The sequence below is a fragment of the Schistocerca serialis genome, chromosome 8 (genome assembly GCF_023864345.2).
Source record: "Schistocerca serialis cubense isolate TAMUIC-IGC-003099 chromosome 8, iqSchSeri2.2, whole genome shotgun sequence".
NCBI lineage: Eukaryota > Metazoa > Arthropoda > Insecta > Orthoptera > Acrididae > Schistocerca > Schistocerca serialis.
Genome location: NC_064645.1, coordinates 434,892,420 through 434,904,508, shown reverse-complemented (window position 1 = coordinate 434,904,508; position 12,089 = coordinate 434,892,420). Strand labels below are relative to the sequence as shown.

The following is a 12,089-nucleotide window of genomic DNA, read 5'->3' as shown; positions in this document are numbered from 1 at the left end:
TACAACTCTCGTTCTCTCTCCATAGGCTATTTTTCTTTCTTCAGTTGACTTTGATAGAATGAGGATGGAAAAGACCCAACAGTATCTTTTGACTGAACAGATTTCTGTCTACCACTGCAACTGCTTCTGTCTGGACATAAATTGATGTCCTTTTTAACTCATTTGATCCATTCTTTAATTTTGCAATACTATAACCTGGTGTGTAAGCCTTGACTTATGTCCACAAAATCTTTTTTTTAATGGCTGCTGCCAGGTTTGACAATTTCTTTGTTCTGTTGAGATATTTCAAACTATTATTCTTCCACTTCATCTGGACCAAGAATTGCCCTTTTAATTCTTCATTCTTCCTTCAGACTGTTCTCCAGGCCACCATTTCTACTGGGAACTAAAATTTCCCCTCATCTACAGATTAGATTAGATTAATACTAGTTCCATGGATCATGAATACGATATTTCGTAATGATGTGGAATGAGTCAAATTTTCCAATACATGACATACTTAAGTTAATTTAACAACATACATAAGTTAATATAACAACTTTTTTATTTTTTGTGTTTTTTTTTAAATTTTTTTTTATAATTTTATCTTAATTTATATCTAAAAATTCCTTTATGGAGAAGAAGGAGTTGTCATTCAGAAATTCTTTTAATTTCTTCTTAAATACTTGTTGGTTATCTGCCAGACTTTCGATACTATTTGGTAAGTGACCAAAGACTTTAGTGGCAGTATAATTCACCCCTTTCTGTGCCAAAGTTAAATTTAATCTTGAATAGTGAAGATCATCCTTTCTCCTAGTATTGTAGTTATGCACACTGCTATTACTTTTGAATTGGGTTTGGTTGTTAATAACAAATTTCATAAGAGTGTATATATACTGAGAAACTACTGTGAATATCCCTAGATCCTTAAATAAATGTCTGCAGGATGATCTTGGGTGGACTCCAGCTATTATTCTGATTACACGCTTTTGTGCAATAAATACTTTATTCCTCAGTGATGAATTACCCCAAAATATGATGCCATATGAAAGCAATGAGTGAAAATAGGCATAGTAAGCTAATTTACTAAGATGTTTATCACCAAAATTTGCAATGACCCTTATTGCATAAGTAGCTGAACTCAAACGTTCCAGCAGATCATCAGTGTGTTTCTTCCAATTTAATCTCTCATCAATGGACATACCTAAAAATTTGGAATATTCTACCTTAGCTATATGCTTCTGATTAAGGTCTATATTTATTAATGGCGTCATACCATTCACTGTACGGAACTGTATGTACTGTGTCTTATCAAAATTCAGTGAGAGTCCGTTTACAAGGAACCACTTAGTAATTTTCTGAAAGACAGTATTGACAATTTCATCAGTTAATTCTTGTTTGTCAGGTGTGATTACTATACTTGTATCATCTGCAAAGAGAACTAACTTTGACTCTTCATGAATATAGAATGGCAAGTCATTAATATATATTAAGAACAACAAAGGACCCAAGACTGACCCTTGTGGAACCCCATTCTTGATAGTTCCCCAGTTTTAGGAATGTGCTGATCTTTACTTATTATGAGAACTGCTTATTTCAACTTTCTGCACTCGTCCAGTTAGGTACGAATTGAACCATTTGTGCACTGTCCCACTCATGCCACAATATTTGAGCTTGTCTAGCAGAATTTCATGATTTACACAATCAAAAGCCTTTGAGGGATCACAAAAAATCCCAATGGGTGGTGTTCGGTTATGCAGATCATTCAAAATTTGATTGGTGAAGGCATACATGGCATTTTCTGTTGAAAAACCTTTCTGGAAACCAAACTGACATTTTGTTAGTACTTCATTTTTACAGATATGTGAAGCTACTCTTGAATACATTACTTTCTCAAAAATTTTGGATAAAGCTGTTAGAAGGGAGATTGGACGGTAATTGTTGACATCAGATCTATCCCCCTTTTTATGCAAAGGTGTAACAATAGCATATTTCAGTCTATCAGGGAAAATGCCCTGTTCCAGAGAGCTATTACACAGGTGGCTGAGAATCTTACTTATCTGTTGACAACAAGCTTTTAGTATTTTGCTGGAAATGCAATCAATTCCATGTGAGTTTTTGCTTTTAAGCAAGTTTATTATTTTCCTAATTTCAGAGGGAGAAGTGGGTGAGATTTCAATTGTATCAAATTGCATAGGTATGGTCTCTTCCATTAACAGCCTAGCAGCATCTTCTAATGAACACCTGGATCCTACTATATCCACAACATTTAGAAAATGATTATTAAAAATATTTTCAACTTCTGACTTTTTGTTCGTAAAGTTTTCATTCAATTTGATGGTAATACTGTCTTCCTGTGCTCTTGGTTGACCCGTTTCTCTTTTAATAATATTCCAAATTGTTTTACTTTTATTATCAGAGTTGCTGATTTCAGACATGATACACATACTTCTGGATTTTTTAATAACTTTTCTTAATATAACACAGTAGTTTTTATAATGTTTGATAGTTTCTAGGTCACTACTCTTTCTTGCTGTCAGATACATTTCCCTTTTCCGGTTACAAGATATTTTTATACCGTTAGTAAGCCATGGTTTGTTACAAGGTTTCTTACGAGTATAACTATTTCCTTGGGGAAGCAGTTTTCAAATGCATTTACAAAAATGTCATGAAATAAATTATATTTTTAATTGGCATCAGGTTCACGGTACACTTCATCCTAGTCTAACTGCTGTAGGCTTTCCCTGAAACTTGCAATTGTTAAATCGTTGACTGAACGTACTACTTTGGAGGACTGTTTAGTATTGCTGAATGGAGCTATGTCATATATTGTAACTAGCTGTGCACCATGATCAGAAAGACCATTCTCAACAGGCTGAGCATTTATCTGGTTAAACTTATCTTGGTCTATAAAGAAGTTATCTATCTAAGCTGCTATCCTTTACCACCCGAGTAGGAAAATCAATAACGGGTGTCAAATTGAAAGAACCGAGTAATACTTCAAGGTCATTTTTCCTATTACCCTCTTTCAGAGAATCTACATTGAAGTCCCCACAAACAATAATTTGCTTCCCCCTGTCTGCACAACAAGGAGTCCAAATTTTTCAGAAATAGATGAAAATTTCCTGATGGGGACCTATATACAGTTACAATTATAAATGTGCCTTTATTTAATTTAAGCTCACAGGCACATGCTTCTATATGTTTCTCTACACAAAACGTTTTTGTTTCTATACTTTTTGCACAATAACTTTTGACATATATGGCAACTCCTCCTTTCTCCATATTTTCTCTCATTACATGTGCAGAGAGCTTATATCCACTTACATTTACCTTATCCATATCAGTAACAATGTGATGCTCAGACAGGCATAGTATATCTATTTCATCCTCAACTTCTAAATCTTCTAAACAAACCAGAAGCTCGTCTATTTTATTCTTTAAACTGCCAATATTTTGATGAAATATACTTACATTATTTTTAATTACACTTTTATGAGAACCTTTCCTTATTCTAACATTTGCAGTACTCTCCTGTCTGAGTTTCTCATTGTGCTTAGGCCTAGTTCCTATACCAGAGCTTCACGATTGCTCACTGTACTGTAATGTACAATATCTGTATGTGGCTATGCAGTTTTGGTTGTAAGTCTTGCTTTCTCCTAAACACTCCAGAGTTCTTGTAATCTATCTCTCAGTGCTTCTTTTCTAGCCTGATTTTTCCTATGACCTCACTGAAACTAATTGTCTGATCCTTTTGACATGCTGTACTTCATGTTTAATTTCTGAATGTTCAGTATAGTAAAATCAACAGTTTTTGAAGTGATTTTTAGGGCAGCCTTTTCCATTGTTTTTTGAAGATTTCTGCCTTACTAATTTTTTTTAGAACATCTCTCTTTGAGAACAGCTTTTTCTTATTACTTAAAAACAAACATGAAAGTCACAACCACAATGGGAAAAAAAAAGTTTCTCACAGTTGTGACTTCTTGTTCATATGTCTTACTACTGAAATTTCATTGCCTGTTAGTATCACTAAATCTGTTGAAGCTACACGAGAGAGATTATCTTTGTTCATCCGAACAGAAAAGGTTTCCAGAGATTTATTTTCATTCTTTTTCCCCATTTGCTTAAGATTTGATGTAAGACAAGATTATAGTAGAGACATTCCATCTCCTTGGCAAGTGCTTGTTTTAATTTTTTGAAGGGTTTTGATATTCTGCATATAAATTTTACTGTAGACTGTTTCCAGGAATGTGTGGTTAATGAGGCTTCCTGTTTTTTAGTCTAGCCCCTTACCTTCTAAAATAGGAAACAGACTATCAAGTCATGTTGTCAAAGTCAACAAAAGAGTAAATGAGTTAGCTACTTCAGGTTGCCTTATTACTTCAGAACTGATTTTAGGTCTATGCATGAGCACCCAAATAAACTTGCTTGGTATTCACCATTGCAATGTTCATTCTGTGCTTGCATTCCTTTAAGTAAACATGCCGAGTATTCTTGCATCTGACTCAAGAAAGTGATACCTTTCTTGTGGATTGGGTTGATGAATGGGTACTTTCACTCTTCTGGTAGTTTTTCTGCGTACCAAAATGTGCATGATCATTAGTGTAAGTTCCTAAACTGTGCAGAGTTATCGAAACACTAAGGGATACACAAACATGTCACCTTCTCTGGATGTCTCCCACATTTTTTTTCCTAAGGATATGTTTGCAGGTTTCATCTTTGGTGGATGGTTGATGCATATGTTTCTGAACAGTTGTGTACATCAGACAGGTGACTAAATTTCTCCTTACACAGCAAGTGCACCAGCTTGCTTTCTGAAAGATTCTGGGGGGTGTATCCACAGTTCTTCCCACTAAATGACCTGCTAAAGCCACAAGTGTTCCCTAAAGTTGATTTCAATAATTTAGTATTGTGTCATCTTTACTTCATGTTGCCACATTTTCTGATCCCCAAAGCATTGTTTAGTCTAGTAGGATTCTTATTCTTTTAATGTACAACATACTAAAACCAATGTACATCATACTAAAACCAATGTACAGCAGCTCCATAAACAATACAGTACCCTTTACTTGAATTTTTTTTAGAAAGTTTTTACTAGTGATTTATCTACTACAATGAAATTTAATTTGTTGTGTGCATTGTTTTGTGTATAGTTGAATTAAATAATATTTTTCAGTTATAAAAAAATAGTTAACCTAAGTACACAGTTACAGTGGGTGAGGGTGGGGGTGGGGGTGGTTGGGGGTGGGGGTAGGGGTGGGTGAGAGCAGCAGTGACAGATTTGGCAGTTCAGCCAATGGCGCAGGATCAACTCTGTATGGCACTTTTCGCTGACTATCCATTGAACAACATGGGAATATGCTGTTGCTGTCACTGTCCCACTCCCTTTCATCTCCAACCCTAACTGCAGTCAAAAGTAATTACTGTATTCTGCAAAAACCAGCTGCATATGTTCACTGTCTGGTAAAGTTACCATTATCTATTATCTGATCTGATCTGATAATTACTTGCCCTCATTCTTTTAATAATATTTTATGATCTAAGTGGTCATTTCAGATATGAATGTACTACTGGATTATTACATTTTTTCCATATGTTACAGTATTGTTTATTATATGAATATTCATTGACCCAATAAAGTTCATAAACAGTTTCCCCTCTAACAGCTGGTTCCTGAAGTTAGTGTGTGGCCACTTTGTGCTTTATGTACATTGCTGAGTAATAATCAGAGGAGTTACATGGTACTCAGATATGAACATCCCATGCACAAGAATGGTCCAAGAAATTATTGGAAACAGGCAAGGTCTATAAGAAAGAGCACTCACATGCAACATATTTAGCGGCAAACAATTGCCTCCTCTTTTGGGCAACTCCTTGTTTATTAATGTTTAATCTATTTTGATCTTTAAACAAATTACCTTTAGTATATCATTACTTTATTTCCCTTCATATTCCAGGTGAGTGACTTTCCTGTCAACTTATATAGTGTAGGGAAAGGTTTTTACACAGAAAGAATTTTGCCAGATTTTAATGTATACTTTTACAATACAGAGAAATTGCTTTCAAAGCACCACTATAACTTATGCTATTGATTCAAAGCAAAACAAGGGAATGAATACTCAAATATAAAGGGGAATATTTATTACATATCAATGCTGTAAAACATTTTAAACTAAGAACTGTACACAAATCCAATGCTGAAAATATAGTATCAGACTTTTACACTCTCATAGTTTGCCAAACAATACTTTCACATATGATGAAGGCCGACAATGTGTACAAAAGATTAAATGGAAAAAAATTTTCAAGATAATATCACGTTATACAAATGCACAACTTGACGACACTAGGTTTTGTGCACTTAATTTCGTTGCATAGGTCTGCAATGTAGCTGCCAATTGTGTAAGCTTGGTCAGTTCTGCAGCTGCTTAATATACACAGACTTTCAATACAATGATATACAAATGTAGTACAATATAAATTATATGCTAAAACACTGTAGAAATATATATTTATATATAATATAGAGATCTCAAGGTAATGTAAAAACTGCACAATTCATAAATTTAATTTCTGAAATTTAGATGTCAGTAAAAATATTCTTTATTTGCTAAATCTAAATCTACAAATCAGAAAAATTCATACAAAACTTCAGATAATAATACAAAATCTTAAGAAAATATTTCCATAATTTTTAAAAAATTATCCAGAAATTTATCAAATTTTGCTTCCTGTGTGATGTAAGATAACTGACGCAACTCAGATCTACATTCGAATCCACTGAAAGAACCACTCCCCCACTTACTGAACTACAATGAGAAACAAATCTCGCAATCTTGCCTACAATATTTTACAAACTGCATATCGTCCACAATGCTGTCTCCATATCTTTAAAAATTTTTACATCACAAGCATGAAACCACTTCTCTTTGTAACACATGTTATGTAAATATATTGTGACAATGCTTTGGAAGGAGAATGTCAAGTAAGAGTATTTTTTTAACTTCAATACAGATTTAATTACATACGGCATCACATTAGTGCCTGCTTTGTCTTGGTCCTCTGGTGAACTTTTCGTGGCTAAAATAATTAGATGCCACTGATGGTGTAGAAAAGGCACAAGCATATGTTCCATTACTTGACTGGCCACACACACCACCATTCACTTAGGCGCACTTAGTACCTCTAGTCCCAACACAGATTCTTCAGTCCTATTCCGCTGCTGGTTTAGCCTGTGAAATGGAAACAATGTTAATGATGTACAGATAGTTTTCAGTGTGTTACAAGTACAAAAAATCTCAATAGCAAAACTATGCAGAGTGTACTTCTAGGACGTGAAATGAGCAGTACTGCCGATGCATGTAGAAGTAAAGGGAACACCTAGCTTTCAGATTTAATAGTTTCTTTGCCAAAAGGAGATAAGGTTAGATTGCAGAAGATTAAAAAGAATGTGTGGATCACTCAGACCCCTGGAAGATAAGAGTCCCACCTGTAGTGAGGATGAGTATTAGTTCAGTATGAAGGGGGAGGCATCATAGATGGTACATTAGAAGGCACTGTGCCAGGACAGAATGAGAAGTAAAGAGACTCCAGGTTTGAGAAACAAATAGAGTGATTAAAGTCCCTATTTTTACAAGTGGCATTTACCTAAAATTTCCCTGATGAATCTCCAAATGTGTAGAACAGAAAAGGTTAAAACCCTAAGTTCTATTTCAATTGCAGGATTTGACTAAAGCCAAACTAACAACAATGCAATGTTACAGCAATTGGGAATACAATCTTTACTTTGGTTCCAAATTGCACTACAGAGTGGGACTAAGATATTTACCTTCCACAGACTACTTCACATCTTGAAAAGTCAAAACTGCACAAAATCTTTTCTCAGGGGGTTGTAGGATCACAGAAGTGAAGAGCAATTCTCAAACTAACAGGAATGACTTAACTGCGAGTTGAAATCCAGTTATTAGATATGTGATCGAACAAATCAATGGGAATACCCTTTCTGTGGGGCCACACAATTTTCATTCACAAAACTTGGGTTACAGAACATCTGTAGAATCTAGACAAAAGGGGCAAAGTGAGACAAAAGGGGCAAAGTGAGACAAAAGGGGCAAAGTGAGACAAAAGGGGCAAAGTGAGACAAAAGGGGCAAAGTGAGACAAAAGGGGCAAAGTGAGACAAAAGGGGCAAAGTGAGACAAAAGGGGCAAAGTGAGACAAAAGGGGCAAAGTGAGACAAAAGGGGCAAAGTGAGACAAAAGGGGCAAAGTGAGACAAAAGGGGCAAAGTGAGACAAAAGGGGCAAAGTGAGACAAAAGGGGCAAAGTGAGACAAAAGGGGCAAAGTGAGACAAAAGGGGCAAAGTGAGACAAAAGGGGCAAAGTGAGACAAAAGGGGCAAAGTGAGACAAAAGGGGCAAAGTGAGACAAAAGGGGCAAAGTGAGACAAAAGGGGCAAAGTGAGACAAAAGGGGCAAAGTGAGACAAAAGGGGCAAAGTGAGACAAAAGGGGCAAAGTGAGACAAAAGGGGCAAAGTGAGACAAAAGGGGCAAAGTGAGACAAAAGGGGCAAAGTGAGACAAAAGGGGCAAAGTGAGACAAAAGGGGCAAAGTGAGACAAAAGGGGCAAAGTGAGACAAAAGGGGCAAAGTGAGACAAAAGGGGCAAAGTGAGACAAAAGGGGCAAAGTGAGACAAAAGGGGCAAAGTGAGACAAAAGGGGCAAAGTGAGACAAAAGGGGCAAAGTGAGACAAAAGGGGCAAAGTGAGACAAAAGGGGCAAAGTGAGACAAAAGGGGCAAAGTGAGACAAAAGGGGCAAAGTGAGACAAAAGGGGCAAAGTGAGACAAAAGGGGCAAAGTGAGACAAAAGGGGCAAAGTGAGACAAAAGGGGCAAAGTGAGACAAAAGGGGCAAAGTGAGACAAAAGGGGCAAAGTGAGACAAAAGGGGCAAAGTGAGACAAAAGGGGCAAAGTGAGACAAAAGGGGCAAAGTGAGACAAAAGGGGCAAAGTGAGACAAAAGGGGCAAAGTGAGACAAAAGGGGCAAAGTGAGACAAAAGGGGCAAAGTGAGACAAAAGGGGCAAAGTGAGACAAAAGGGGCAAAGTGAGACAAAAGGGGCAAAGTGAGACAAAAGGGGCAAAGTGAGACAAAAGGGGCAAAGTGAGACAAAAGGGGCAAAGTGAGACAAAAGGGGCAAAGTGAGACAAAAGGGGCAAAGTGAGACAAAAGGGGCAAAGTGAGACAAAAGGGGCAAAGTGAGACAAAAGGGGCAAAGTGAGACAAAAGGGGCAAAGTGAGACAAAAGGGGCAAAGTGAGACAAAAGGGGCAAAGTGAGACAAAAGGGGCAAAGTGAGACAAAAGGGGCAAAGTGAGACAAAAGGGGCAAAGTGAGACAAAAGGGGCAAAGTGAGACAAAAGGGGCAAAGTGAGACAAAAGGGGCAAAGTGAGACAAAAGGGGCAAAGTGAGACAAAAGGGGCAAAGTGAGACAAAAGGGGCAAAGTGAGACAAAAGGGGCAAAGTGAGACAAAAGGGGCAAAGTGAGACAAAAGGGGCAAAGTGAGACAAAAGGGGCAAAGTGAGACAAAAGGGGCAAAGTGAGACAAAAGGGGCAAAGTGAGACAAAAGGGGCAAAGTGAGACAAAAGGGGCAAAGTGAGACAAAAGGGGCAAAGTGAGACAAAAGGGGCAAAGTGAGACAAAAGGGGCAAAGTGAGACAAAAGGGGCAAAGTGAGACAAAAGGGGCAAAGTGAGACAAAAGGGGCAAAGTGAGACAAAAGGGGCAAAGTGAGACAAAAGGGGCAAAGTGAGACAAAAGGGGCAAAGTGAGACAAAAGGGGCAAAGTGAGACAAAAGGGGCAAAGTGAGACAAAAGGGGCAAAGTGAGACAAAAGGGGCAAAGTGAGACAAAAGGGGCAAAGTGAGACAAAAGGGGCAAAGTGAGACAAAAGGGGCAAAGTGAGACAAAAGGGGCAAAGTGAGACAAAAGGGGCAAAGTGAGACAAAAGGGGCAAAGTGAGACAAAAGGGGCAAAGTGAGACAAAAGGGGCAAAGTGAGACAAAAGGGGCAAAGTGAGACAAAAGGGGCAAAGTGAGACAAAAGGGGCAAAGTGAGACAAAAGGGGCAAAGTGAGACAAAAGGGGCAAAGTGAGACAAAAGGGGCAAAGTGAGACAAAAGGGGCAAAGTGAGACAAAAGGGGCAAAGTGAGACAAAAGGGGCAAAGTGAGACAAAAGGGGCAAAGTGAGACAAAAGGGGCAAAGTGAGACAAAAGGGGCAAAGTGAGACAAAAGGGGCAAAGTGAGACAAAAGGGGCAAAGTGAGACAAAAGGGGCAAAGTGAGACAAAAGGGGCAAAGTGAGACAAAAGGGGCAAAGTGAGACAAAAGGGGCAAAGTGAGACAAAAGGGGCAAAGTGAGACAAAAGGGGCAAAGTGAGACAAAAGGGGCAAAGTGAGACAAAAGGGGCAAAGTGAGACAAAAGGGGCAAAGTGAGACAAAAGGGGCAAAGTGAGACAAAAGGGGCAAAGTGAGACAAAAGGGGCAAAGTGAGACAAAAGGGGCAAAGTGAGACAAAAGGGGCAAAGTGAGACAAAAGGGGCAAAGTGAGACAAAAGGGGCAAAGTGAGACAAAAGGGGCAAAGTGAGACAAAAGGGGCAAAGTGAGACAAAAGGGGCAAAGTGAGACAAAAGGGGCAAAGTGAGACAAAAGGGGCAAAGTGAGACAAAAGGGGCAAAGTGAGACAAAAGGGGCAAAGTGAGACAAAAGGGGCAAAGTGAGACAAAAGGGGCAAAGTGAGACAAAAGGGGCAAAGTGAGACAAAAGGGGCAAAGTGAGACAAAAGGGGCAAAGTGAGACAAAAGGGGCAAAGTGAGACAAAAGGGGCAAAGTGAGACAAAAGGGGCAAAGTGAGACAAAAGGGGCAAAGTGAGACAAAAGGGGCAAAGTGAGACAAAAGGGGCAAAGTGAGACAAAAGGGGCAAAGTGAGACAAAAGGGGCAAAGTGAGACAAAAGGGGCAAAGTGAGACAAGAAAGGGCAAAGTGAGACAAGAAAGGGCAAAGTGAGACAAGAAAGGGCAAAGTGAGACAAGAAAGGGCAAAGTGAGACAAGAAAGGGCAAAGTGAGACAAGAAAGGGCAAAGTGAGACAAGAAAGGGCAAAGTGAGACCAGAAAGGGCAAAGTGAGACCAGAAAGGGCAAAGTGAGACCAGAAAGGGCAAAGTGAGACCAGAAAGGGCAAAGTGAGACCAGAAAGGGCAAAGTGAGACCAGAAAGGGCAAAGTGAGACCAGAAAGGGCAAAGTGAGACCAGAAAGGGCAAAGTGAGACCAGAAAGGGCAAAGTGAGACCAGAAAGGGCAAAGTGAGACCAGAAAGGGCAAAGTGAGACCAGAAAGGGCAAAGTGAGACCAGAAAGGGCAAAGTGAGACCAGAAAGGGCAAAGTGAGACCAGAAAGGGCAAAGTGAGACCAGAAAGGGCAAAGTGAGACCAGAAAGGGCAAAGTGAGACCAGAAAGGGCAAAGTGAGACCAGAAAGGGCAAAGTGAGACCAGAAAGGGCAAAGTGAGACCAGAAAGGGCAAGAAAACAAAAACCTGTCATATCTTCCTTACATAAGCATTAATATACTGTTACACAGGGCATTTCATTTCATGCATTTTGTGTGCTTTTTATGCGCTGATAGTTTTGTATTTATTTATTTATGACTTTTGTACAAAGATTTGACTGAGTATTTAAGTGAGTAAGACTTGTCCATTTATTTCTGGCATGTTGTTGTTGTGGTCTTCAGTCCTGAGACTGGTTTAATGCAGCTCTCCATGCTAATCTATCCTGTGCAAGCTTCATCTCCCAGTACCTACTGCAACCTACATCCTTCTAAATCTGTTTAGTGTATTCAGATCTTGGTCTCCCTCTACGATTTTTACCCTCCACACTTCCCTCCAATACAAAATTGGCGATCCCTCGATGTCTCAGAATATGCCCTACCAACTGGTCCCTTCTTCTAGTCAAGTCGTGCCATAAACTCCTCTTCTCTAAAATTCTATTCAATATCACCTTATTAGATATGTGATCTACCCATCTAATTTTCAGCATTCTTCTGTAATACCACAT

General features: G+C 38.5%; 1 protein-coding gene across 1 annotated transcript in view; it reads right to left on the bottom strand.

The window, feature by feature from the left end:
- Positions 1 to 5,991: 5,991 nt before the first annotated feature.
- LOC126417052 (A-kinase anchor protein 200) overlaps positions 5,992 to 12,089 on the bottom strand; it is a 168,711-nt gene continuing 162,613 nt past the window's right edge. Inside the window, exon 8 of the mRNA XM_050084944.1 lies at positions 5,992 to 7,211. Coding sequence (XP_049940901.1) covers positions 7,191 to 7,211 — 21 coding nt within the window. The 3' untranslated portion in view covers positions 5,992 to 7,190. The remainder of the gene's footprint in view (positions 7,212 to 12,089) is intronic.